The 26,101-nt window shown below is 36.9% G+C and overlaps 1 protein-coding gene across 1 annotated transcript; it reads left to right on the top strand.

Annotated features, from left to right (window-relative positions):
- The first annotated feature begins 2,558 nt into the window (after nucleotides 1–2,558).
- Nucleotides 2,559–8,416, top strand: LOC149205376 (uncharacterized). Its single transcript, XM_089397386.1, has 2 exons — nucleotides 2,559–3,881; nucleotides 4,421–8,416. The coding sequence occupies exons 1-2, from the start codon at nucleotides 2,559–2,561 to the stop codon at nucleotides 8,414–8,416; spliced, it is 5,319 nt and encodes a 1,772-aa protein (XP_089253512.1).
- Nucleotides 8,417–26,101: the final 17,685 nt, after the last annotated feature.

The raw sequence follows: 26,101 nt of genomic DNA, 5'->3' as shown, positions 1-26,101 counted from the left end.
ATGTCAGTTGTATGGTCTACCACGTCAACACTACCACATCCTCATATTATATGTCATATGTACATGGTTATGAAGGCATATATACAGTGCCACTTGGCACTTCTCAGTGCTTCTATGCAGTAGCCATGCAAAGTCCCTTTTGTTGTTTGGCACAAACTTCAGATCACCATAACTTGTGAATCCGAAGTTCGTTTGAGGTCATTAAAAAGGCGTAATAAAGGTATAGTCGAACAGTATGCAATGAGTATACTTTCATTAGATTCAAAGACTATAAATTCTAAAGGGTTACAAAAATCCTCCTGGATTGACAACATTCTTGTTATAAATACCCCCTCCCACATTTACCTAATTTCACTCGCCTGCCAGGATAAATATGATACGAAGAGTTACTATGACATGATTTGACCTCCAAGCTCTATTTAAGGAAGTGGGGCTGATAGCTAACCACAAACTGACAAATCAAAACACCCCTAAGAGCTTCAAGACACTCAGAGGCCAAATGACCACCCTAGGTGACCAAACCCTGAGCTGAGGCTCTTTTTCATTGACTTAGGCTCGCAACCGCATGCATGACAAGGCCCAGGTGCGATTATAAGCCTCCAACTGCATGCACAACACTGCCTCCATGCAATTGTGACCTAACTTGCCCAGTTCATAGGGTGTAGTCCCAAGATATGAACCACATTTCTAGGTTAGTCTCCAGACCACTTCCTATAACTGCTTAAGGCTCTCTAGAATCATAATAGATGTGAAAAAAAGCTAAACATTCAAACTTGGAGGAAAAAATTGACCTAGACTACCTAGAACACCCTAGACATTTCATCAAACACATGGCAAACAAGTAAGCTACAGGTCATGAGTGCATATCTGATCATAATAATTCAAGATTCATCCTAGAATAACCAAGAAGGCCCTATTCCCTCTCCACATAACTTCAAAAACACTTACTAGTCCATACATTCATCAACCAATAAATAACTAAATGATTCATGACAAGCGCCATAGATGATACACATCATATAACCAACATATAACTAAAAAATAACTAACATAGAGATCATGCTAACTTAGTCATAATATCACCAATATATTAGACTTTAAGCTTCTGCGGTAGTTTTTTGGAGTAGCAAGATCCAGATTATCCACAGTATCATGTTCATTTTGTCGATGTTTCGAACCCCAAAGGGGGTCCATCATCAAGACCAAAATTGATAGAATATGAAAGATAGTTTCTTGAGAGAATAATCTTCTGACCAGAGTATGGAATCGATATAGTTTCTTGGAAGTAATTTTCATTTCATTGGAACCTATATAGGAATCGATATTCATAATATTGTTAATAGGATTAAAATTATTATTATCACTCAAGTTAATACTATTATAATTAATATTATCCAAATTAGTGAATTGGTTATTAGACCCACTATTGAATATATCAACAACCATACTATCACATAAACCATAACTTCAGAGAGAAAGGATCAGAAGGTGGGGAGTATGGTCAAATAAACCAGAATCATAATCGAGGGAGAAAGGCGACATTGAGGGATGATGGGGAGAGATAATGGATCACTGTTGACTCGAATGTTCTAATCAGCTTGAGGGATGCCACGACCACTGCTCCAAAAAAGTGACTCGCTACAAATGCTGGAGCAGAGCTAGATTCCACAGAGAAGGGCAGGGATGACACTTTCCATTGGTGAGATGAAATCGATGAGACCACCTCATCTAAATACTCCCTCCCCCTCCATCTCCATCTCTAGTCATCTCCGTCGAGAATGACGTGTCCATTCTGATTTCCTCCTCCATTATCTCTCCCCATCATCCCTCGCGTATTCCCTCCTCAACGTCGCCTTCGTCCCTCAATTTTCATCCCTTTGACCATACTCCCTCTTCAATGCCGCCTTCTGATCCCCCTGTCTGAGTTTAGTATGGTCATTGATATATTCAATAGTGGGTCTAATAGCCAATTCGCTAATTTGGATAATATTAATTATAATAGTATTAACTTAACATTTAGTAATAATAATAATTTTAGTCTTATGAACATTGATTCCTATATAAGTTCCAATGAAAATTATTATGATACTATTTCTAATAAGGATAATACCCTTATTAATGATAATACAAATAATATAAGTTTGAATAGTAATATAATATATTTTCTTTCTTCTAATAATACCACTAAGAATAATAATAGCAATACGTATAATAATGACATTAACATTAATTCATCCAATAATAATACCAGTAAGAATAATAATAGTAATACTTATAATTTTATGATATTAATATTAATTCACTTATAATTTTATGATATTAATAATAATTCATGTAATGCTAGTTCGAATAATAATAATATTCTCGCTCATTCCTATAATGTTAGTAGTTGATTCCGACGTTTACTATCATTTTGAGAGAGCTCACGGGAACGGATGCTGTGACCTGTCCTAGGGTTTCTGTGAAACCTGCAATCGGCAGGACTGTCATTCTTGGTACAACGGGCAGAGTCGGCTGAGCCAACGAGCGAGAAGAAGCGCCCATAAGGAACAGAACACATGCAAACCCCTCAGGGGGAGGGCCAGGAGCCTCCCCCCGATCCGGACAGCCGAGCACGGCCTACGGCCGACAATGAGAAGGAACAGGACCTCAGCGGTAACGACATTGACAACAGACAGAAGAAAGGAAAGGATATTGACGCAGATGAAAGGAGTAAAGCAAGCTCCTCAACCTGCAAGCCTGTAGCGATCCATAAGCCAAGGGTGGACTTCCCAAGTGAACACATCAATGCCAGGATACAGTACATGAGAGATCACGCACTAATCGGTAAATTCATAGGAATTTGGCCGACGGAGAGAGCGCTGAGAAGCTGGATCAACACCAAATGGCATCCTAAGGGGCATATCTCTTTGCATCTAGGAGCCAAGGGTTTCTTCACTGCAGTCTTTAACTGCCTGGAAGACCGCAATAGGATCCTGGATGGGGGTCCTTATTTTTTTAATTCAGCCGGATTATATCTGAAAGGCTGGGTTGAAAGATTCAACCCAGATAAGGAGGATCTGAGCTATGCGCCAGTGTGGATAAGGCTTTATTCACTACCATGGGAATACTGGGAAGAAAAGTCTCTACAAGAAATCGGGAACGCTATTGGCGAGTTTGTAAAGATTGCAGAAGAAACAAAGCTATGCAGATACACATCCTATGCTCGGATCTGTGTCTATATGGATCTCAAGCAACCGCTGCCAGACACGGTAAGTTTCTTTCATGAAGACTCTGAGTGGACTCAAGTTATAGATTATGAACATGTGCCCTTCAGATGCAGGAAATGCCATGAAATAGGGCATCTCTATAGAGATTGTCCTCAAAATAAGATACCCTCTCCCCAAGAAAGTACTGACAACCAGACTACAGACGGATTCACCAAGGTAACAAATAGAAGGAGAGGAAACAAGAAAGCAACAGGCAACACCAAAGTAAATCCAGTCAATAAAGCAAAGCCCACAACAAGCAATAGCTTCGAAGCACTGGACAAGGACGACGAGCAAGATCAGGAGAAGGAAAAGGCGAAAGACAAAGAGGCCCATCAAGAACAACCAGGCGAGACATCGAGGCAAGAAGGAAAGAAAATCCAAAAGCAAGTCAACTTGATCTCTCCAGCTAAAACCCTGCCATGGCATTCTCAAGGAATGGACGTTGAATATTCGCAGCCACATGAGAAATCTTCACAGGAGCGAGAGGATACCTCTCAAGCACCTCAAAATATGGAAGAAGATCCGGAACCCTTAGATATAGGGGAGCTGGACATTCTAGGTTTGGAACATGCATGCAAGACAGGGAACTTCGAAAAGATACCAGAAAAACAAGTGGATAACCTAGTAGAAGTTCTGAATAGAGCTCAGAAGAAATATTCACTAGGAGTCCAAATCGGAAGTCCATGGGATGGAAAATTTATCACCAAGGACAATAAGAAAAGAGGAAGGAAATCCACTTTGGAAAGAACTATCAAGATCGGAGAGATATTAGTGGAGTCAGGGAGGTATGCCAAACTGACCAAGTATTTCAATCCACACCCCCATATTTCTCAATGAAGTTAATTTCATGGAATATCAGAGGGCTCAATAGCCCTAGGAAAAGTAGATTATTAAAAAATATGCTGATGCAAGAAAAACCAAGTATTCTTTTCTTACAGGAAACGAAATGTAGTTCAATTTTTTTGGAAAAAATAGCAGTGAAAGCATGGCCAGGGGGGCATGTAGTAGCTGTTGATGCTCAGGGAGCTTCGGGAGGACTTGCAATCCTCTGGGATGCGTGAGTCATACATTTAAACAATATTCAAGCCAACAAAAGCTTCATTCAGGCAACCTTTCATCTCTTAGGTTCCAATATCCATGGGCTAATAACAAATGTGTATTTTCCTCAGGACATAGCTCAAAAAGCTCAGATCCTGAATACACTATCAGATCTCAGTTCAGACAGGCCACATCCACTTTGGATTTCGGGAGGTGACTATAACATGACAGCGAGCATAGAAGAAAAACGTGGAGGCAGAAGCAGAACACATAATGATGGCAATCTATTAAAAACTTTCATTCAAAACAACTGGCTGATGGATGTCCCTACAGGCAATGGTCTCTTCACATGGAGTAATAAAAGAGAGGGAGAGCAGCAGATCGCGTCGCGTCTTGACAGGTTCCTTATCTCAGATAATGTTGTTCACTTAGGAGGGGAATTTATGGCTTCCATACTTCCTTACTCTGGTTCAGATCATTGGCCTATCGAACTACAATGGAATAGGCCAGGTAACAATCTCAAACGTCCCTTTCGTTTTGAAGAATTCTGGTTTACTCACCCGGACTTTGAGAGACTAGTAAGATCCACTTGGCTCCACTTCAATCCCTCTGAAGGTACCAGAATGGCCAGGTTTCAGCAAAAGCTTAAGCATCTTAAAGGGGTAATCAAAAGATGGAATCACAATACATTTGGCAATATCTTCACAACACAAGCCTCCCTCAACACAGAAATGAAGAAAATCCAGCAAACCATCATCACTGAAGGGCGCACGGAGGATTTAACCAAGCAGGAGCAAGACTTAGAATCTAGAATCATAGAAAGGGCTAAACAGGAGGAAATACTATGGAGACAGAAATCAAGGATCAGATGGCTAAAAAATGGAGAAAAGAATACTAAATTTTTTCATAAAACAACGGTGCAGCGTAGAATGGTAAATTACATTTCTCATATTAGAAATGAACAGGGGGACAAAATTGAAACTCATGAAGGCATTGAAGCGGAATTCCTGAGTTACTTTGAGAAGGCGCATCAGGAGCCCGATTTCAATAGAATGCCGGCCATCAACAAGCTAATTCAGAACATACCAAGGATAATAACAGAGGAACATAATAGTCTTCTCCTCAAGCCTATTAACCTAGAAGAAGTTGAAGAAGCTGTGCGGAATCTGAAGGAAGGCAAGGCGCCGGGACCGGATGGTTTTACGTCAAATTTTTTTCACAAGTTCTGGGACCTGATAAAGGATGAAGTCTGGCAGGTAGTAGAGGAATCCAGAGCACTCAGATGGATGTATCCTGGATTAAATGCTACCTTCATAGCCTTAATTCCAAAAGGGGAAGACTCCAACACTCCAGACAAATATAGACCAATTGCGTTGTGTAATATCATCTACAAAATTACCTCCAAAGTAATCGCAACAAGACTAAAGCCGCTGCTCCCTCTGATTATATCGCCCGAGCAATCGGGTTATGTCGAAGGGCGTCAAATAACGGACGGGATTATTCTAACGCATGAGATAATTCACTCCTTAAAGCAAACTAAGAAACCAGGTATGTTGCTTAAGCTAGACTTATCCAAAGCTTTTGACAGTCTTAGTTGGGCTTACATTCAAAAAATCCTTCTTGCTTTTGGTTTTGCTCACTCATGGGTCAGATGGATCTTCAATCTTCTATCTTCAGTTTTTTTCTCTGTCTTAATCAATGGTATTCCCTCAGCAACTTTCCGTCCCTCCAGAGGCATAAGACAAGGAGACCCCTTATCTCCCTTTCTCTTTGTAATTATGGCAGAGGGATTAGGCAGAACCATCTCCTCGGCCAGGCTTACCCAGCAATTACGAGGCCTTTCTTTCAACCACTCCCCCGCCTATTCCCATCAGCAATTTGTAGATGATAATATGCTTTTTGGCCATCCCTCAGTGCAAGAAGCTCGTATCCTCAAATCTATCCTGTCAACCTTTTCTGATGCTTCAGGAGCCCTCATAAATCGAGTTAAATCCCAAATCTTTTTCTTCAATACCCCTATGCCCACTCAAAGATCTATTGGAAGAATTCTGGGATTCACTATTGCCTCTCTGCCCTCAAAATATCTCGGTGCCCCTTTAATGGCCTCAGCTCTTAAGCACTCTTCCTGGAAGCAATTGTTGGAAAAGCTTGAGTCTAGACTCACCCTCTGGACTAATCGAGCTCTGAATATGGCTAGCAGAATTGTTCTCATCAAAGCAGTCCTTCAATCCATGCCCCTTTATCTTTTCTCCATACTAGCTGCCCCAAAATGGGTTCTCAAAGAAATCAAGACTCTTCAATGCAATTTTCTATGGGGAAGCTCCAGTCAAAATCGAAAATGGGCTTTGGTGAAATGGGATAAAGTTTGTCTTCCTAAAATAGCAGGAGGTATTGGGTTAAGGGACCCTGAGCACAGTAACAAAGCAATGGGAGCAAAAATCTGGTGGAGATGGCTAGCCCATCCCAACACTCCATGGGCCTCTCTCTGGACAGCCAAATATGCAAGCAACTGTCCTATGGAAGAACGAATACGAATGACAGAGATAAGCGCGGGTTCGGTTTTTTGGAATTCTGCCATACAACACAGGAGCCTCATACAAGAACACAGCTTTTGGGAAATTAAAAATGGAACCACTGCGCGATTTTGGGAAGACTCATGGCAACAATTACCCAGATTAAGAGACATTCTACAAGATCATCAAATTCCAGAGCGAGATATTAATCAATATGCCACAGTCAGCCAATTCTGGAGAACAGGTACAACTCAAGAGCATAGGCAATGGAAAAATGCAAATCAATTTCTATCAAACTGTTCTGAGCAAACGAAGCATTACCTTAATACAGAACTTCAAAAGAGGCAAATCATTATCTCAGAAGGAATGGACACCATCAGGTGGGGTTATGAAGAGAAAGGAATTTTTACCACGAAGGAAGCATACAGAATCATTATCCAAGATCGGCTCAACAAAGATAAACTTTGGGAGGAAATTTGGCGTTCATCCAACTGGCCAAAAGTCTCCACATTCTTATGGCTTCTCTGTCATAATCGAATTCTAACTTGGGATAATCTTAGAAGAAGAGGTTTCTCAGGACCATCTATATGCCTAATGTGCAGAAAGGAGGAGGAAACAACCTTACATCTTATGCAGACTTGTCAAATTGGAAGAAAACTCTGGGAGAAAGTAGCTTTTCGCTGTCAAAAAGAAGGCAGGGTACATGGGGATCTTAAAGCTACTATGTGCAAATGGGGTCAACAACCTTTTCAAAGCAACTTCCTTAATAACCTATGGCATCTTATACCTGGACTATTAATGTGGAACATATGGAAAGAGCGTAATAGAAGAATTTTCAAAAATCAAGCTACATCTGTAGAGCAACTCTGGAATAAATTTCATCAGAATATCATGGAGACTCTCTCAATTAGAGATTGGCACTCAGATGACCTTCCCACTTCACCTAAGGAAAAAGTAATATGGGACAACTGGGGGATTCAGATAAATCAAATGTTCACTGGGATAAAGAACCCCATAATGCAGGGACAGGAACTAAATGCCTGGATTCCGCCACCCATCAACATGTTCCAGCTTAATTTTGATGGCGCTTCTAAAGGAAATCCAGGGAAAGCAGGATATGGAGGAGTCTTCAGGGATCACAATGGCAATCCTCACTGTATCTTCATGGGATCGATAGGCTGGGACACTAATAACTCAGCAGAATTGGAGGGATTATGGAGCGGTCTTAAATTAGCCCAAAGAAAAGGTTTCTTTCCTCTCATTGTTGAAGGGGATTCGCAGATCATAATCAGAATGATCATCAAAATGCTGCACGGTTCTCCCATACACAAAGTCAGCAAAAGTTGGAGAATGGCCCAGAGATTGGAGCTGATCAACAACTGGCTAGCTCAGCATCAAGCAATTTCCTGCAAACACATCAGAAGGGAAGGCAACAAACTCGCTGACTTTCTTGCCAACCTTGGGGTGGAAGCTAAGAGCGGTCACTTTGAAGGTTCTATTTCCAGCCTAGACTCAGAGGACCAGATTGTCAAAATCCAGGAGATTGTCACTAGGGATAAAGCCCAAATCAAGAGATCCCACCCGGATGCGGGTGATCCTTCCAGCTATCAATGATTAAGCCCATCGGACGGACAGCTGGCCTCATGGATGGCAGGCCGGCGGACTGTATGGTACAGGCCGTAGGTGGATTTAACAGGTTCAAGGCGAGCGAGTTAATTCGGCTGCAGACTCGGAGTTGGCTCGAATTCATTTCGAGCATGGCGACCTTGATTGCTCTCTGGTTTCGGACCATGGATAAGCGCGATGACATTAATGCTGCAGGGGTTTATGAGGCTAAGTCGCCTCAGATCGGGCGCATTGTCATTTGGGTTTGGCTGTTTGAGCGGCACTGGAGACGCTCTGAGATTTTCAGAGCTCTCCCCTCTCCTGGTCAATTTCATTTCTTTTGTTTTCCCGGGCTCTCTGATATTGCAAACATGTTGCGTAGAAGAGGCATCCCTCGCAGGGGAAGTAACTCTGGTAATAGAGGAGGTCGTGCTCGGCCCGGGCCTCAGATGGTTGCTCCTATTACATCTGCTCCGCCCTCATCTCCGATGTCGGAACCGGATAGGTCTCGTCCGAACGCTTCATTTCAGACCTCCAGCTTCTCCTTCCAGAGTGAGCTCAATAGACCCATTGTGACAATCAATTTCACAGTTTCTGTTTCTGAAGAGGAGGGTAATTCTTCTAGTTCGGCTACGTCTGGTCTCGCTCCTGCACAAGACGACAACATCTTGCTCGGGGACCTCTCAGGACGCGTTTATCATATGGACCACAGGCAGGAAGTTGCCCCTGCTCCGGATCAGACTCAGCAACAGAATCCCGCTCAGGAAGACGTTCTGCTTTGTGGACCCTCTCAACGAAATTCCGGAGTTCTGCACCTGGTTACTCATTCGGATGGCGAGCCTGTTCTGGATGAAGATGGTTTTGTTACCTGGTTAGCCTCCCCCAGCCCGGATAAGGAGGACACGCCACCTTTGCCTGGACATGTCGGTTGAGCACAGTAACTTCTTGCCGGGAGGCTCTCTTGCTCATATGTTATGTATTTTTGTTCTTATGATTTTGAGACGGAAATTAGTGGGTGATGACTGGTCTACTCCTACTTATGATTATGCCGTAGGTTTGTTTTTACTGGCCGTCAATGCAGGCCAAGCAAAGTATAGGAATGTTAAATCTAGTCAGCAGGACTACATTGTATTTTTGACTGAAGGGCTAAAATGTAATATCCCTGGTTTTCTGGCTGAGGACTGGCCTAGGCCTCCTCTGAGGACTTAACTTTTTGTACATATTTTTTCACTTTTAATAGAATTAGCATTTACTGAGAAAAAAAAAATTTATTCTCGCTTGGGATAATAATAAGATAAATAATAATAATAATAATAATAATAATAATAATAATCTAAATAATAATAATATTTTTTCCCATTGTTTTTTTTTAATTTTGATCAATCTTTTTAGTATAGATATTGATTTTTTATGTTCTTTGCCTTTTAAATAAAGGGTTTAATTTTGCCATTGCTTCTAGAAAGATTTCCGTCGATGACATTATTTGTTACATCGAATATGGGATTAGAGAGCTTCCTGATAATGTCAAGGAGGTTATTAGGCAAGATTGCACTATTGTGCTTAGGAAAGCTAAGCCTCCTAAAAGCAACATTAGCAAAAATGAGTTTCTTGCCTTAAAGCTTTACGGGATAATCTTGACATTGCAGTGCTAAAAGATGATAAAGGAGGGGCCATTGTCATCCTTGATAAAGATGACTATGTTAGCAAAATGATTGACCATTTGCATAACATTGGTAGTTACATTAAACTTAAAAGGAATCCCATTAAAAAAGTTTCTAAAGAAATTGCACTAGCCATAAAATCTAATAATTCTCTTAACTCTACTAGCAAAAAGTTGATTGAAAGCAATCCTCTCACCCCTAGAATTTATGACCTTATAAAGGTCCATAAAGCTTGGACCCCCCCTGAGACCTATTGTCAACACAATAGGTGGTCCCTCCTATCTTCTTACTAAATTCCTTGCTCAAAAACTCAAACCTCTGGTTGGTCACATCGACTCTTTTGTCAAAGATTCTGCTTCCTTTATCAAGGAGGTGAAAAATATAAGGCTTGACCTTGGTGATTTGTTAGTGAGATTTGATGTTGTTTCCCTTTATACAAAAATCCCCATTCAAGAGGCCATCGATGTCATTAATCAGATAATCGATAGTGACACAGCCATATTGGTTGGTCTTTGCCTTACCTCCACTTTTTTTAGCTTCCAAGGTGAGTTCTTTAAACAAAATTATGGGGTTGCAATGGGTTCTCCTCTCTCTCCCATAGTTGTGAAATTATTCATGTAATATTTTGAGACCAAAGCTTTGGCCTCTGCTCCATTCCGCCCTAAGAAATGGAAGAGGTTCGTGGACAACACCTGTGTCGTTTGGCCCCATGGTCGTGAGAAACTAGACTTGTTTCTCATTCATCTGAATTCCCAATCTAAATCCATCAAGTTCACGATGGAAGTTGCAGATAATGGATGCCTTCCTTTCCTAGATATTCTCCTCTCTAGGTTGGATGATGCTTCCATGTCTCACCAAGTTTTTCGCAAAAAATATCACACGAAACAATAACTTCATGCTGCCTCTCATCATTTTCCAGCCCAAAAATTAGGAGTTCTTAACACTCTTTCTACACACGCTCTTAGAATTTATAATGAGAATAACATATAAGAAGAAAAATCTCATCTACTGAATGTTTTTGAAAATAATGGGTATAGCAGACAACAAGGCATTAGATATTTTCAAAGATCCAGTAAATAATCTCGAGTTAATCAAGCTCGTGATGATCAAATTTATAACGTGATGCTTCCCTTTATCCAGGGAACCACAAATGAGATTGGTCGTATTCTTAAGAAGAATAAATTTGTTACTACTTTCAAGCCCCTAAATACCATTAGGAATTCTCTTAGATCTATTAAATATTCGGTTAAACTTAAGGACATGAAAGGGGTCTACTCAATTCCTTGCTCATGTGGGATTCCTTACATTGGTGAAACTAATCGCTCCATTAACCAGAGAGTCCAAGAACATGCAACGGACATTAGGCATAATCGATCTCATTCCTCAGCTTTAGTTGAACATGTGGTGAAATCTAAACGCCATGTCTGCATAGAGGATTCCTAGGTCATAGCCAGGGTTGACCATTTCCATCATAGGAAGCTAATAGAAGCCATTGAGATTGAGAAGCATGCGATCAATCTCAACTGGGATGATGGTTGGAAATTAATTAGGAATTAGATTCCTACCCTCTCCTCTTGATTGTTTTTAATTCCTTTTTTCTATTTTATTTTATTTTTATTTTATCCCTTTTTATTTATATTTTCTCATTCCTGTCTTATTAATTTTTTTTCTTTATTCTTATCTTTCCCTTTTTCGTTAATTTCCCTAATAATTTATTATTTAATTATATTTAAACTAACTTTAATTTTATTGTTCTATTCAACGTTAATTAAACTTATTATCAATTATTATATTAATAACACTTCTCTAACCTCTTTTCTAACAATTTTTAATCTTTTTCAATTAATTTTATTACATTATATCATTGATTTTGAAAATAAATCATAAATTAATAAATAAATAGTACTTTGTTCTATTAAAATGAAAATAAATAATAAATAAATATTTTATCCCATTAACTAATTCCTACTTCATAACAACCTTCTCTGAACGACTAGTTCATAACGACTAATTTCGGGCCATGATGCATCTTTGCTATTTAAACAATTGGGAAGATTGGTTTTTTCACCTTTGACCTGAAGATGAACCACATTAGTTAGTTTGAAACATTGACCAAAATTCAATAATGTGATCAATCCGAAAGAAAACCTCTTTATCAATATGCATCACAAAAGTCTAATATCTAAATTTAGACACATTTACCATATATAGAATGATTAGAATAATTATATGTTCAACAAATTTTGTGTGACCACACATGATTGAAACTAACTGTTGACGACGTTGGAAACTTCCAATATATAGGGGATCTCCCCGATATAAGGTCCCAATTAGATATTACACCATTTTGTGTAGGAGTCCCATCTAGAATACGAACCAACTTCCATTTACTTAAAGATATGTTTTGGCTTTAGATGTCAGTACGAGAGAGAAGTGAAAATATAATTTGAATGAGCAAGCTAGTGTGCCTTGTAGATGTTCGATTGCAGATGTTTTAAGGTTGTCTTACTGCTAAGGGGAAAATTAAGTGAGCCTCTAAGAGAGAAGGAATATTACTACCCTAATGGAGACACACATAAAAGAGAAAGGTTCGTCTAACATAAAGCGAAATAGTTCAGCGATCATTATAAACTTAAAAACACATTTTAAACAAGAAGCACCAAAGTCACCGAAATAGTTCAATTACTCCAGTACTAATGAAAGAAAACATGAACCATAAACATTGAAAGAATAGTCTTAGAAACATTTACAATACATGTGTGAAAATTTGCTGACCTGGAAGGCTTCAATATTAAGAAAAGTCCTAAGATACATAAGTACAATGAACACCAATAGCTCCAACAATGTAGCTTTAGAGCCACTGCCTACTCCCCAAAAGTACTAACTCTATCTCTCTAATGCCTCATGGGAGAAGCCAAGGTTAAAAGTCCTTTACATGAGAAATGGGGATCTATTTATAACTTGAGGAAATCCCTTTCACATCCTCATGGCTCTTGAATTTCTAACTTCTAGTGACCTTTGGACTTCTACAACCTTTGGAATTCCAAATGACTTTTGGAATTACATATGACTTTTGGAGTTCCATGAATCTTTAGTTCATACATGACTCTTGGTCTTCCACTTATTTGTATTTTACAATGATTACAATAATACATCATGACTTCCACATCATCATATGATGAGACTTGACATGTCACTATCTTGGATGACTAGGACTAATAGTGACTGATGACATGGAATTTATCCAGTGGTGACATGGCTGCCAATTGTATCTTCATTCTTCATGTAGCTTCAATCATTGATGTCCTCTACCCTCCAAAGGGTCTTTGATCAAATGGAGTCTTTGGGGTGCTTTGATAATTAAGATTCAAGTGTGTTCTTCATTCTTTCCGAGCTTCCTTTGTTTTTCCTCCTTACCCGACATTCCTAGTACATTTTTTCCATGTTGTTTATGGAATACTTGTATTCACAATCACTCATGACAAGCAACTATTAGCCTGAAAATATCCAATTCTACCATATTCCATTCATACTTTGTGTTCACACCTTTTTTATGCGCTCAAGAGGGACAAAAGGGGCTTTAAGGCGCATGGGTGCACTTTGAAAGGTTGAAGGGATGAAGAGGGAAGGTTTCAGGACTTTGACATATGCTCATGTGCTCAAAGGAAGAAGAAAATCAAGGAAGGGTGCATGGTGAAAGTCCGAAGGATGAATGGGAAAGCTTCGGGCTTCCCAGGTGCGTTGTGTGCTCAAGGGAGTGATGGAGGGTGCATGGTGCACTCCTAAAGGCTGAAGGATAAAGGATTCAAGCCTTTGGGGTGTGCTCATGCACTCAAGAGGCTCAAGAGGGGGTAGGGTGCACTCTTGAAGGTTGAAGGTTGATACTTCATGAATTTAGAATTTGCTCATGCACTCAAAGACTCCAAGAGAGTGCATGACACATTGGGGAAGGATGAATGGAGGATATTAAGGCTTTTAGATTGTGCCTATGCACTCAAGGAGGGCACACTTCTTTGAGTTGAAGGAGTGTGCTCACAAAAGAATTAGTCTCTAGGAGGGCATAGTTTAGAGTAAGGAAGAGGGAAGAGGGTTAAGGAGTGCGCCTTGCGCCCTTAGGGGGAACATGGAGCATTTCCAAACAACAAAATATTACCCATAAAGGCTTCAGAGTGTGCTCATGCACTCTTGTCCTTAATGAGTTCGTTTTGAGACCAAATATTTGTCTAAGTCCAGAATATGAGGCGAGGGGCGAACATGATGAGTTTAGACATAGAACCACGTGATAACATACAAACTCATCAAGAAAACCTAGAAAAATTTTAATGATAATGAATACACATCAAAACACCACTTTATACACATTCCCTCAGTGTAACAAGTGTAGTGTGCGACTACAACCTAGAAGTGTCGTTTTGCGACAACAAAGATGTTATGACTAGGAAATGCACTAAAAGATATTATGATGAATGCAATGACACTTGAGACCATACATATATTCTTGAAACACATTGAATACAATGAAAGGACAATTTGTGATCAAAGCGACTCTAGATTTGACAGTGATAGTAGGCTCCAAAATTTAAATGTAGTGAAATTTTGGAGGGTGTTGTAGTAGCGACAACACCAACCTAGGTCCATCTTATCTCCATATCTATCAAGTTCCAAGAGGGGTCAAATATCTCAAAGTGAAAACCTTTATTCTAGTTTTTCACTCAAAAAATAGGTTTGAACATCGAGATATTTGATCCCTCTTAGTGCTTGATAGACTTGAGGTTAAGATGGAACTAGGCTAGTAATAAATTTAAAGAAAATATTATTCTTTTTCTTTTTTGTTCCAAAATTGCTTCGTAGAATCAAATCTCATAAATATGAGATTCTTCTCTTGATGTTTAAGTCTTGCATATGGTAGTACTCAACATTCATTATCATAACCAAGGCCATTTCAACTACAATATGTACTTTCAATCAACCAAACAATGGTAAGTGTCTTTATATAAAATATTTTCATTGCAAGATTTATAACATCATCTAAAGTGATCTCATAATTATTATACGAAATAACTCAATCACTTTCAATTGATTTAAAAATAAATTGAAATGAAGTTATCATTACATTATTTATTTTCATCACAATCGTTCCAAGCATTCCATAATGCATTCAAACATTTATTCCAACAATAAAAGGGTCAAAATTGAAAGATGCATTTCTCTAATTCATGAGTAATTAGCTTCCACTTTTCTTTGCAGGATGAGGGATTCATGCCACTCATTCCACTACTCAACAATTCCTCAAAATTATTAGAATCTATTTATTTTCTTGACATTCAATTATGCAATTGATGGTCTCATACAATCATGTATGCACTCAATGCACCAAGAATATGCACCACCATGATTCATAATATGAGTGTCATGAACAAATCATGCTATAGTAACTCATGGATTCATTACAAATATTCTATCAATATTTATGCACTAAATGATTCTTACCTTTGTCATAACCCACTAGGTATTGACGCCAAATTTTCTTTCATATATCAATAATTTCATACCATTTTCACATTAGGTAGGAAAAACCAATCCTTCAATTACAAGTTCCTTACCAACAAACTCAACATTATATGATATAATCACTTATCTCAAGCTAGAAACTATTGGGCCAATACTCATGGACTCATGAACACAATTGCAGTCTCTACATATGCTTCATACATCCCACATTTTCATGTATTCTCTCAATGCATTACTAAACATATTTTATCTCATGAGTGTATTGTTCATTCATTTATTATTTTTTCAACATGGTGACTCAATGCATGCACGCATTATTAATATTTTAGTAAATATTCTTGTGCTGACAATTTTTCTGCCTTAAACATACCCCTTCTTAGGCATCCATGCAATACATGCATAATTTGAAAAACAAAATATATCAAATTCAGCTGAAAGGAATTATTACCTAATTCCTTTAACCTTTTTCCTTTTCTTTCTACTTTGCCTACCTACTTGGCTACCATGACATGCATTCTTAGCTAATATATTTTCAAGGAGTTCAATTTGATTCTTAGCATACTTGATGTTGCAACATTCAAAAACCCCTGAAATGATCTCAACCTCACATATTAGTCACAACTCTATCATTTCATCTACTTACACACAAGTTTCAATGAATATTCATAAATGAAATTTTCACTATGTATCCAATTTACACATTCAAATAATGCCTTCAATCATGCACCCAAATATGTGCATATACATCTTGTCATGCATGTGCTATACTTGCACATATTCCATGCTATTTATACACATTTATCTTTAAATTTAATTTTCAATCCCTTGTTTTCAATCATTCACATGATAAGTCTCATGAACATAAGCATAAGTATATTAATTTCTTTGATGTGGTAGTTAACAACAAGATATCACTCTTGCACATTTTCCATATGAACATTCCATGTGACATGGAATGAATTAGGTAACCTTATATATTACCAACATAACAAGTACTGATTTTTATTTTCTTACCATTCACACATTCATATTATTTTCATAAATAAAATATATCAAGCAAGCAAAATTTTTAGTTAAGGACAAAACCGTTCTTAATCAATTTTCACAGTTGTGATTTCACTGTCCATCTAGTTCATTTTGACCCAATCAAACCCTCCTTGACTGATCCTTTATCAACATTTCCCCTCTACTGTAACTTCAGATTTCTTCCTTGTAACAACTATGAGATCCCTTCACCATGCACTCTTGTGCATATTAGCTCTTATTTTCTCTTAGCCATAAGCTCTACTACTCTTGTTTTGTTTAACAATGGGTCATTCTCAGGCTAGAACATGACTCCACAAATACATTGGCTTACCAGGATCCAAGTATGATACATAACCAATATTTAACACAAACAAGGTCAAGGTATAAACCTTGACAATCTCCAACAGATAGCCTCACATTCCCCCATCGCTGCACTTGAACTAAGATAGTGCACCACCTTCTCTGATCACAACAATCCCTCAGGGTATACCACTATCCTTCTAGGGTCTCCAACTTGGGATGGAAAGAAATGTCTCAAAGCTTTATGGCTTATAGTAGTTTCATTTTCCTTCGGTGCCATAGGTACTCTCTAGATCCTACACACACACATTTTTCCCTACACTCCTCCCTCCAAGGCTCCAACCTTCCACAAGGAAACCCAAGGAGAAATGGACTCACAACACTTTCACAACATGCATAGGTGCCACTTTTATCATTCTCTCATCAATACCTTATCTTCCACAGTCTTGATTCCAGAATACTACATGCAACACCTTCATTAACTTCCCAATAATGTTTTCCAAATGTTCTTGGTTACATTTTCACCATTAACCACTATTAGTCATATGAATGATGTTATGATAACATACTACTCAGAGTCTTTATGCATGCACATCCATTAATTTATGCACCTAGAATATCTTGATGCATCTAGTATATCGTTATTTAATATCTATTCAATGGACATGCATCTTTGAACTATTTCATCACTTACTTTTTTATCATGCATATGATATTATTCATTAGGATATGAAAACTTCTGAAAACATTAAAGAAAAGTATTAAAACTAGCAAGATATAAGTTAAGAGATCCCCCCTCATAATTATGGTTGCATCACTTAGCCATAAACGTTTGCAATTTTGTTGGGATACTATAGGGAATGTAGTTAGCATCCTGCATGTTTATCTTGCTGCATCAAACTCAAGTTAGTCTTCAGGTAACATTTGTGTATTCATATATACAACAAAATAATTTCACATAAGTACACATGCATGCAAATATATTAATTTAAAACTTAAATTATTTCCTATACTTGAGTTTGTATGTTTAGTGCATAACCTTAGCTCTCATACCACTTTGTCACTTAGTATCAATGCTTCCATTTCATCTATTATTGAGCCCATATAGGTCCACTGTTGAAGCATGATATGATACCAATTTATAAAATACGTGGTGCCTTAATGCTCAATTAAGTATAGAAGGTATCTATTTTCTTCTTCTTCATGAGCTTAACAATAAGCTCTTATACGACTTTGTCACACCCCCCTACTAAATTTATCCTAACCACACTTTCAAAAACTTGATTTTCATCTCTCATATATTTTGTCAAACACTTTACATGTGAACCTTTTCTCAAATACTTTGTATAAAACCAATTAAGAAGTCTTTTTCTTGTATACATTTTGTCAAAAAAATTGTATGAAAGAAAATGCAAAACATTTCTTTGATTCCACTTGTAACATACTAACCGAAATATACCACCCAATCTTGGAACTTTTGATTTTTGTATTTAAGGTATTTTATCAAATAGTTTGTATGAAAATTGTAATAAAACACCTTTAACACATTTCTTCAAATGCTTCGCATGAAAATAGGTATAGATCATCTTAAAAAATACTATCAAACAATAATGCTAACATAATACAATACTAACATACACCAATACTATCCCCATCCACAAAACAACATTTTCATTGGGGTATTTCATCAACCATATTGTATGCAATGGATAATTAAACTATTTAGACATTTCTTCAAACACTTTGCATGGAAACTAATGTATCAACTTCCTTAGGGAATATCTCCTAAATTATAGTAGCCCAAGTTATGAAAACTAAAATAGATGATCAGTGGGAGTTCCTCTCATTGTGGTCCAAGTTTTAGCCTCTAGAACCTCCCACATGAAACGTCATAGCAAAAATGCCAACATGACTTGTGTGATGTATAATAATATCACAACCCAAGATCTGAAAGCTAGACTAGATGATCAATGGTATTACCCCTCCCTATTTTCGAAGTTTTAGATTATGGAACCTCATAAAAAAAGAAAAGAAAGGTTGTGGTAAAAATTCCAACATGACCTATTTGAAGCATGATTTTAGGAGCATCAATGAAGCTCAAATTCCTCTAATAATATCTCCTAAAATATTAGGACCTAAGGTTTGAATGTTGGATCAGATGATCAACAATATTTCCCCTCACTATGGTTCCAGTTTTAGCTTCTAGAATTGATCCAGGTGGATATTGGTGGCCACCTGCCTATTCCACTTGGACCCCCACCGTTATTTCTTTTCAGTTTTATTAATTGTAGCACAACTTACTATTTTTGGAATATTTTTGGGTCCTAAAATTCCAGAGCCATTTTAAATGACTAAAAGATGTTTTTAGGGAAAACGGAGAGACCGAAAAAGTCCCAAACTAGTTTTCTAGTTTGTTTTTTTCCTCCTCTTCTAGATATTCAAAACAAGGTACTATGATAGCCAAATGAAGATCATATGCTAAAGTTGCAAACCCCAGAAGTTGATGTACCAATTTACCTAAACGAGGCCCATAGATTTGGTGCTTCATATCTATGGTTAGGTTTTTGGATGTTTAGGGTTTTCCATTGTTTCTCAATAATAAATAGGCCTTTGAGTCTCATTATAACATAGTTCGAAGGCATGTAGACACCACATCTATTCTCAGAGATAAGCTACCATCGCCCGAGCTAGTTTATTTGTATTTATGTATTTAAGAACATTTCAGTTCTTTGATATTAATGAAATGAAGTTTTATTTCTGCTGCATCTATGTGTATATGGGTATTTCTGTATTTTGTTGAGTTCTTGTATAAGTTTGGATCAGTGGTACCAGAGTGGTCTGCTCTTTATATGTTTTTATTTGCATATCCATAATGAGGTCAGAGTATAAGGAGTTAGGGCTCGATTTGGTATATTGGAACCTGAAGCAATCATAGAAACAATAAATTGACAACTACGAAATTGATCAATTTCAGAGTATCTCATCAAGTGGAAGAACTTACTTGCTAAAGATTCCACATGGGAGGATGCAAATTTTATACAGAAGCATCCAAAACTACTCAAGGGTTGAGGAAAACACCTTTTTGAAGGAGAGGGGTATGTTAGGTCCCTATTATGCTAGTGTAGCCCCTTATTGTTATTATTGCAACCCCCTTCCTTCAATATGAATTGATAAGGTGGTTTTGTTTCTATGTTTTAGTGATTTTTATTTAATCAGTTTGTTCTCTTTGAAATTAGGAAAATTCCGAAGGCTCTTAGATTTTGTAAAATTTGGTAGTTTTGCCAATCTACCTTACCGAAAATGTTTTATTTTGTTGTAATTGACTTATTTTCTTTTTTTTTCCACTGGAAAAATCAGTAATTTTCATTAAGATTAGAAAATTACATATAGTAGATGCCCTTGGCATTGCTGTAATGTTCATAATATCAAAACTTGTCCTGTTAATCAGGAGCTAATGTCAAAAAACTAGCTAATCTAGACTTTCCTACCCTTCTTTTTTTCCACTTTCCGCCAACCTTCATTGTTAGGCGGAGCAGTTACAATAATCATTTAGCCATGATATCCTTTTCAGAATCATTTAGCCATGATATCCTTTTCAGAATCTGTACTTGTTGGCGAGTAAGCACGCTTGCTGCCTCCAATTTCCTGCCTGGTGTTCTCATCTTGCTGCTGTGGGTTACCTGCATTTGTGTCTATTGCTCCTTCGATCAGATATTCGTTGTTCTGTAGGTGGTGTGGATAGCTTGCATTGCTGATTTCTGTATTTATCTTTCCGTCTTCATCTTCTTGTGTAATTGACTTATTTTTCTACTGGCATACATGTTTTTATTTTATTTTTATCATATCTTACGATGGACTCACCTAGCTAGTCCGAAACGTCGGTTTCATAAATTGCTCACAGGTTTTTTCCATTAATCATAATATCTTACAATAATGATAATTTAAAATTAAAAATAAAATTCAATATTAAAATATAAAATTATATCATATATCCTATTTAATTAATCTAAATTTATAATAACTTTAATTAGTTTAAATATTATATGTATACTTTTAATTAATTATTATTTTTAGATATTTTTACATTCACATGGGTAGCTCATTTAGTGATTGTTGTATTATAAAGTGTTAGGTAAATTATGAGATAGAAGGTTCAAATCCCCATGAGTGTTTACGCCCCCCCACCCCACCCCACACACATATATGGAGTCGAGGGGTATTAAACTAACCTAGATCCATCTTAACTCCAGATCTATCAAGCTGCAAGAGAGATCAAATCTCTCAAAAATTTCACTACAAAAAGGTTTGCAACTTGATAGATTTGATCCCTCTCGACGCTTGATAGATATAGAGTTAATATCGATTTAGACTGGTTTTAAATGATTATTATTATGATTATTATTAATTATAAAAATAATTAGAATATAAGTGAAACATATATAAATTTTAAAAAACATGGAACAAGATTCATTATTATTCTTTTGTTTGGTCCTTGAGTATGGGTGGAGTGTCCACCTGAAAAGTTGGACAGATCCAAAATTTTGGTCACACAATTTTTACTCCAAAAGCAATAAACAACATGGAACAAGCTTCTTAACCATGGAAATTTTACCCCACCTTTCCATGGATATGCTTAATTTGTAGATAGGATTTATTACAATACCATAGGCCAATACCATGATTTATCAATACCACATGCCAAAAAAACCATAATTCACTTCATATGACACTTGTTCATATGTCATTTTTTATATTAACCAATTTAATTAAAGTGACAAAAATGACAAACTACTTTAGAGATAAATCTCAACCTTTGATTTCTGCATACTACAAAGAATATCATGGGATATTCCATGGAGGTTAAATCCATACCATCCACCTAATAATTATTGAAAATTAAATTAAAATTGTGCAAGCCCTATTCCAAAATAGACATGGCTATGAGCATAATTAGGAATCTCCATAGTAAGGTGGAGGTGAATCTGCATAAATATTGTTACATGTATGTATATATATATATATATATATATATATATATATATATATATATATATATATATATATATATATATATATATGGTATCTTAATTAATAATAATAATAATAATAATAATAATAATAAAGAAGTTATAGTTTAGTTAAGTTTTATGATTTTTTAATTATAAAATACTTTTTTTTACTTTAATTATACATAATTTTATATAAAAAGATAAAGTAATTGAAGGTAAAAAATAAATAAATTACTTTTTAATATGATGCATAATTTTTTCGATGTTCAGTGGACATGTATTATTAAAAACAAATATATATATTAATTAAAAAATATTTAACATCAACCATAAATAATATAATTTTTATCAACTTTATACAGAGAAGAATAAAGATATTTAAGTTAATTTTTTTCTTGCATTTTCACTTTTTGTTGTGAGGGAGATATGCAATTTATTCCATTCTTAATATGGAGTTCATATATAATATTTTAAAAATATTAATAACAAAAAAATGTTTAATGCGTGTTATAGATTAAATATTTCAATATGCATGTTGAGTAAAGGATTTTAACATCACACACACACACACACACACACACACACACACACACACACACACAGAGATTATTTTATTAATAGGTTCTTTCTAATTCAAGGTATCATAGAGATTTGTAATTCCTTCAATGTTTAATATAGAGTTCACATACACACGCACGTATATAATATTGCACACACAAAAATGTTTTCATTTTATTTGTGTGAAGGTTAGACTGATCTTTATACTACGAAAAATTTACATACAAGATATTCTAGTGCTTTTGGTTGACCTGAAGGAAAAATCGACCAAAAGCACATGTTTAGTGTCTTAAGATTGCAAAGCTTCCTTCTTAGCATAACATCAGATAAAATCAAAAGAAATCCTAGTTTGTACTGGGCATTACTGGCACGCAGGCCTTGACTATTCAAATAATCAAAAGGAGTCTACATCTGGATATAATTGGAACAATGACAAAGGGACATCCTTTTCCTATCCAAAATCAAGTTCGATACCTGGAGTGGCCATGATAATCATCGGCATTAACTTACAAGCATGGCGACCACCATGATAACCAGCTCAAACTGATGACCACCATGACCATGCTAGCCCCAACCTTGTGCTAATGATTATGACCATGGTTCTAGTTGACTCTAGACGTACAGGCTGGTGCTTTAGACTAGAACAATGAGTATGTTGCTCCCACCAACCTTCGTGCTTGCCAAAGCCGCTCCCTTGTTTGGCATCCCTATTGCTTGGATTGCGCCACCTTTCTTGATACATAGATAGAATTCCCACATGCAGATTGACCATTACAGACAGGTGGACCACCATTTGCAAACCTACACCCATAAGAGCAAGTGCCAGATGAAAGGGAGCCATCCTGAGAGAGGGGAGAAGGAATGAGGTAGGAATAAGTAGGGGCTAGTGTTAGGAGAGATCCAAAAGCCATGAGAATCCCAACCTTCTAAGGGAATGTGGGAGGGATGGATTTCAGAGGTCAATCGCCACGAGGGAAGTTTCGTCATTGATAAAGGAAGACAATAATTTGAAGTCTTTAATAAATCCAAAGCATGAGAGAAATTTTTGTATGGGGAATGAGCCCCAAAGGAACCAAAAAGGAAAGCGAAGAAAGAAGGGAATAATGGATAGATTAAGCACCATGCCCAGAATCCATGAAGGATTTAGCCAAAAGATGCCCAATTTCATACATGTTTGAGAGAATAACATGAGATTAAATATGACTGGCATCATGCCATGTAGTTGACATTTCCCAATTTGCGAAGAGGATGATAGTGTGAGCCTACAAATAGAGCACATCCAAATGCAGAGGCCATTGACAAGTGATGATGAAGCCTCTCATGTGAATTATATGCATGTTTTGCAAATAATTCATGGTCATTAGTGAATAATGATGGTTGGTGTACTCCCTAGTGATATGGTATGTACGATCTCCCTCATGAAGAGTTAATTCCATATCCGTCGAATCATGCGAGCCGATTGATGAGTCTAGGTGGCATTCATGGCATGAAGGTTCTTGCCTTGGCATGGTGTCATCGTGCACGGTCACCCGCCGTGGGGAAAAAATACTTTCATTATTCAAACTCAAATACACCACACTTATATAGGTATTGTGATATCCAACTTATTCCAAACAAGGAGATAAAGGTTGAGAGAATATCTCAATCTCCAACAAACCCTAACCAACTCCAAAGTAAGCATTAATTATAATATACTTTGTTAATTATTACATCATGAAAAGAATAATATTGAAATCATATTAAAATATTTTGGACTTTAATCTCTGTATGACCTGGTCTTCATCAACGTTTCTATCAACTTTTGACTCTCATAGACTACACTGCTTCTCAACACTTCATTCTAAGCTACCACTTAATTCATTGAAGATATATTTGCTTATGATAATTAATGATGTATTTATAGTGGCCGATAATTCTTGACATATTTCCATCTGTCAAAGTACATAACTCGTTGTATTTTCTAGAAAATAAGTCTAGATACTGAATTAGTATATTAACATCCATCTATTGAAGTACATAACACACTGTATTAGCTATTTATGTAGTCAAGTAGTTTAGATACTAAATATATCTAATAGTTAATCTTACAATGTGACCTTTTACAAACTTACAAATACAAAAATATCTCAAACTATACACATAATGATTAGTTGTTGTTCTTGGGTTACCGAATACTCCAAGAACAACAAGTTGTATTAGACTATAGATATAAACAAACTAGTGACTTGTTCTTATGGCATTGCATTTAGAACCACCAACTTAAGTTATGTTACTCTGTTCTATGAGAGGTTCTTCATAATTCATTTCACAAACCAAAATTAACAAATAATGAAAAACCAACTTAACAAATCCCATGAGGACAACACCAATCACTATCCTTTTACACAAAGTATCCATTGTCTTCATAGCCATTGTTGAATTTATCTGTGTCATGATTCAAATTCATAACTTCTAATTGTAGTTGGAGGGATCCAAATTTCCTCCTTGTTTTTCAAGATGTTACTGGAGAATTTAAATTGAATATTTAATGAGAAACTCCTTGTAACCACCCCCTCCCACATTTACCCAATGTCACTGGTCTGCAAGGGTAAATATGAGACGAAGAGTTACTATGACATGAACCAACCTCCAAGCTCCAATTAAGGAAGTGGGGCCTACAAAATAACCAAAAATTCACAACTCACAACATTCCTAAAGGCTATAGAACACTCAAAGGCCAAAGGACCACCCCAGGTGACCAAACCCTGAGCTGGGGCTCTTTTTCACAAACCTAGACTCCCAAATGCATGCATGATAAGGCATGGGTGTGTTTATAGGTCTCGAACCACATGCATAACACTGCCTCCATGTGCTTGTGACCCAAATTGCTAAGATTAGAGGTTGTGGTCCCAATATCTAAGCCACAATTCTAGGTCAGCCTCCAGACCACTTCCTAGAACTTCTTAAGACTTTCTAGAATCATAATAGACATGAAAACAAAGCTAAACATTCAAAAATGGAAATAAAACTTGACCTAGACTACCTATAACACACTTGACATTTCATAAAAACATGGAAAACCCGTAAGCTGCAGGTCATGAGTGCACATCTGATCATAATAGTTTGAGATTCATTGGATAATCACCAAGAAGGTCCTGTGCGCTCTACAGATAGCTACAAAAACACTTATTATTTCATACATTCATCAACCAATCGATAGCTAAATGATTCATGACAAGATCCATAGATGATTCACATCATATAACTAGCATATAACCAAAAAATAACCAACATAGAAACCATGGCAATTTAACCATAATATCACCAATATAATTACTACAAATGCTAATAGATAACAAAAAGCAAATATGTCATATTAACATGTGAAAATAACAACCAAGTCAAGGAATTCCACGTACCACCCGACCATATATTGGGCTGAACCAAATCTGTCTTCCAACCAATCACCCCCATGCCGTATTCCAAGAATGAATGTGGTATCTCATGGAGTAAACAAAAACAAAACTAAACCAGGGATTCCAAAGGCCAAACGACCTCAACCCTCTCCACCTCCACGTTCAGACATCACTAACACCAACTAGATTAGTCTTTACCCAAGCTATCAAAGGCTCTAGGAACTAGTAACTCAA

Source organism: Pinus tabuliformis, chromosome 1_2, assembly GCF_031772625.1.
Source record: "Pinus tabuliformis cultivar Carrire ecotype Pingquan chromosome 1_2, CPIR1, whole genome shotgun sequence".
In the NCBI taxonomy this organism is placed as follows: Eukaryota; Viridiplantae; Streptophyta; class Pinopsida; order Pinales; family Pinaceae; genus Pinus; species Pinus tabuliformis.
Note: the sequence above shows the minus strand (reverse complement) of the source record. Positions and strands in the feature narration are given on the sequence as shown.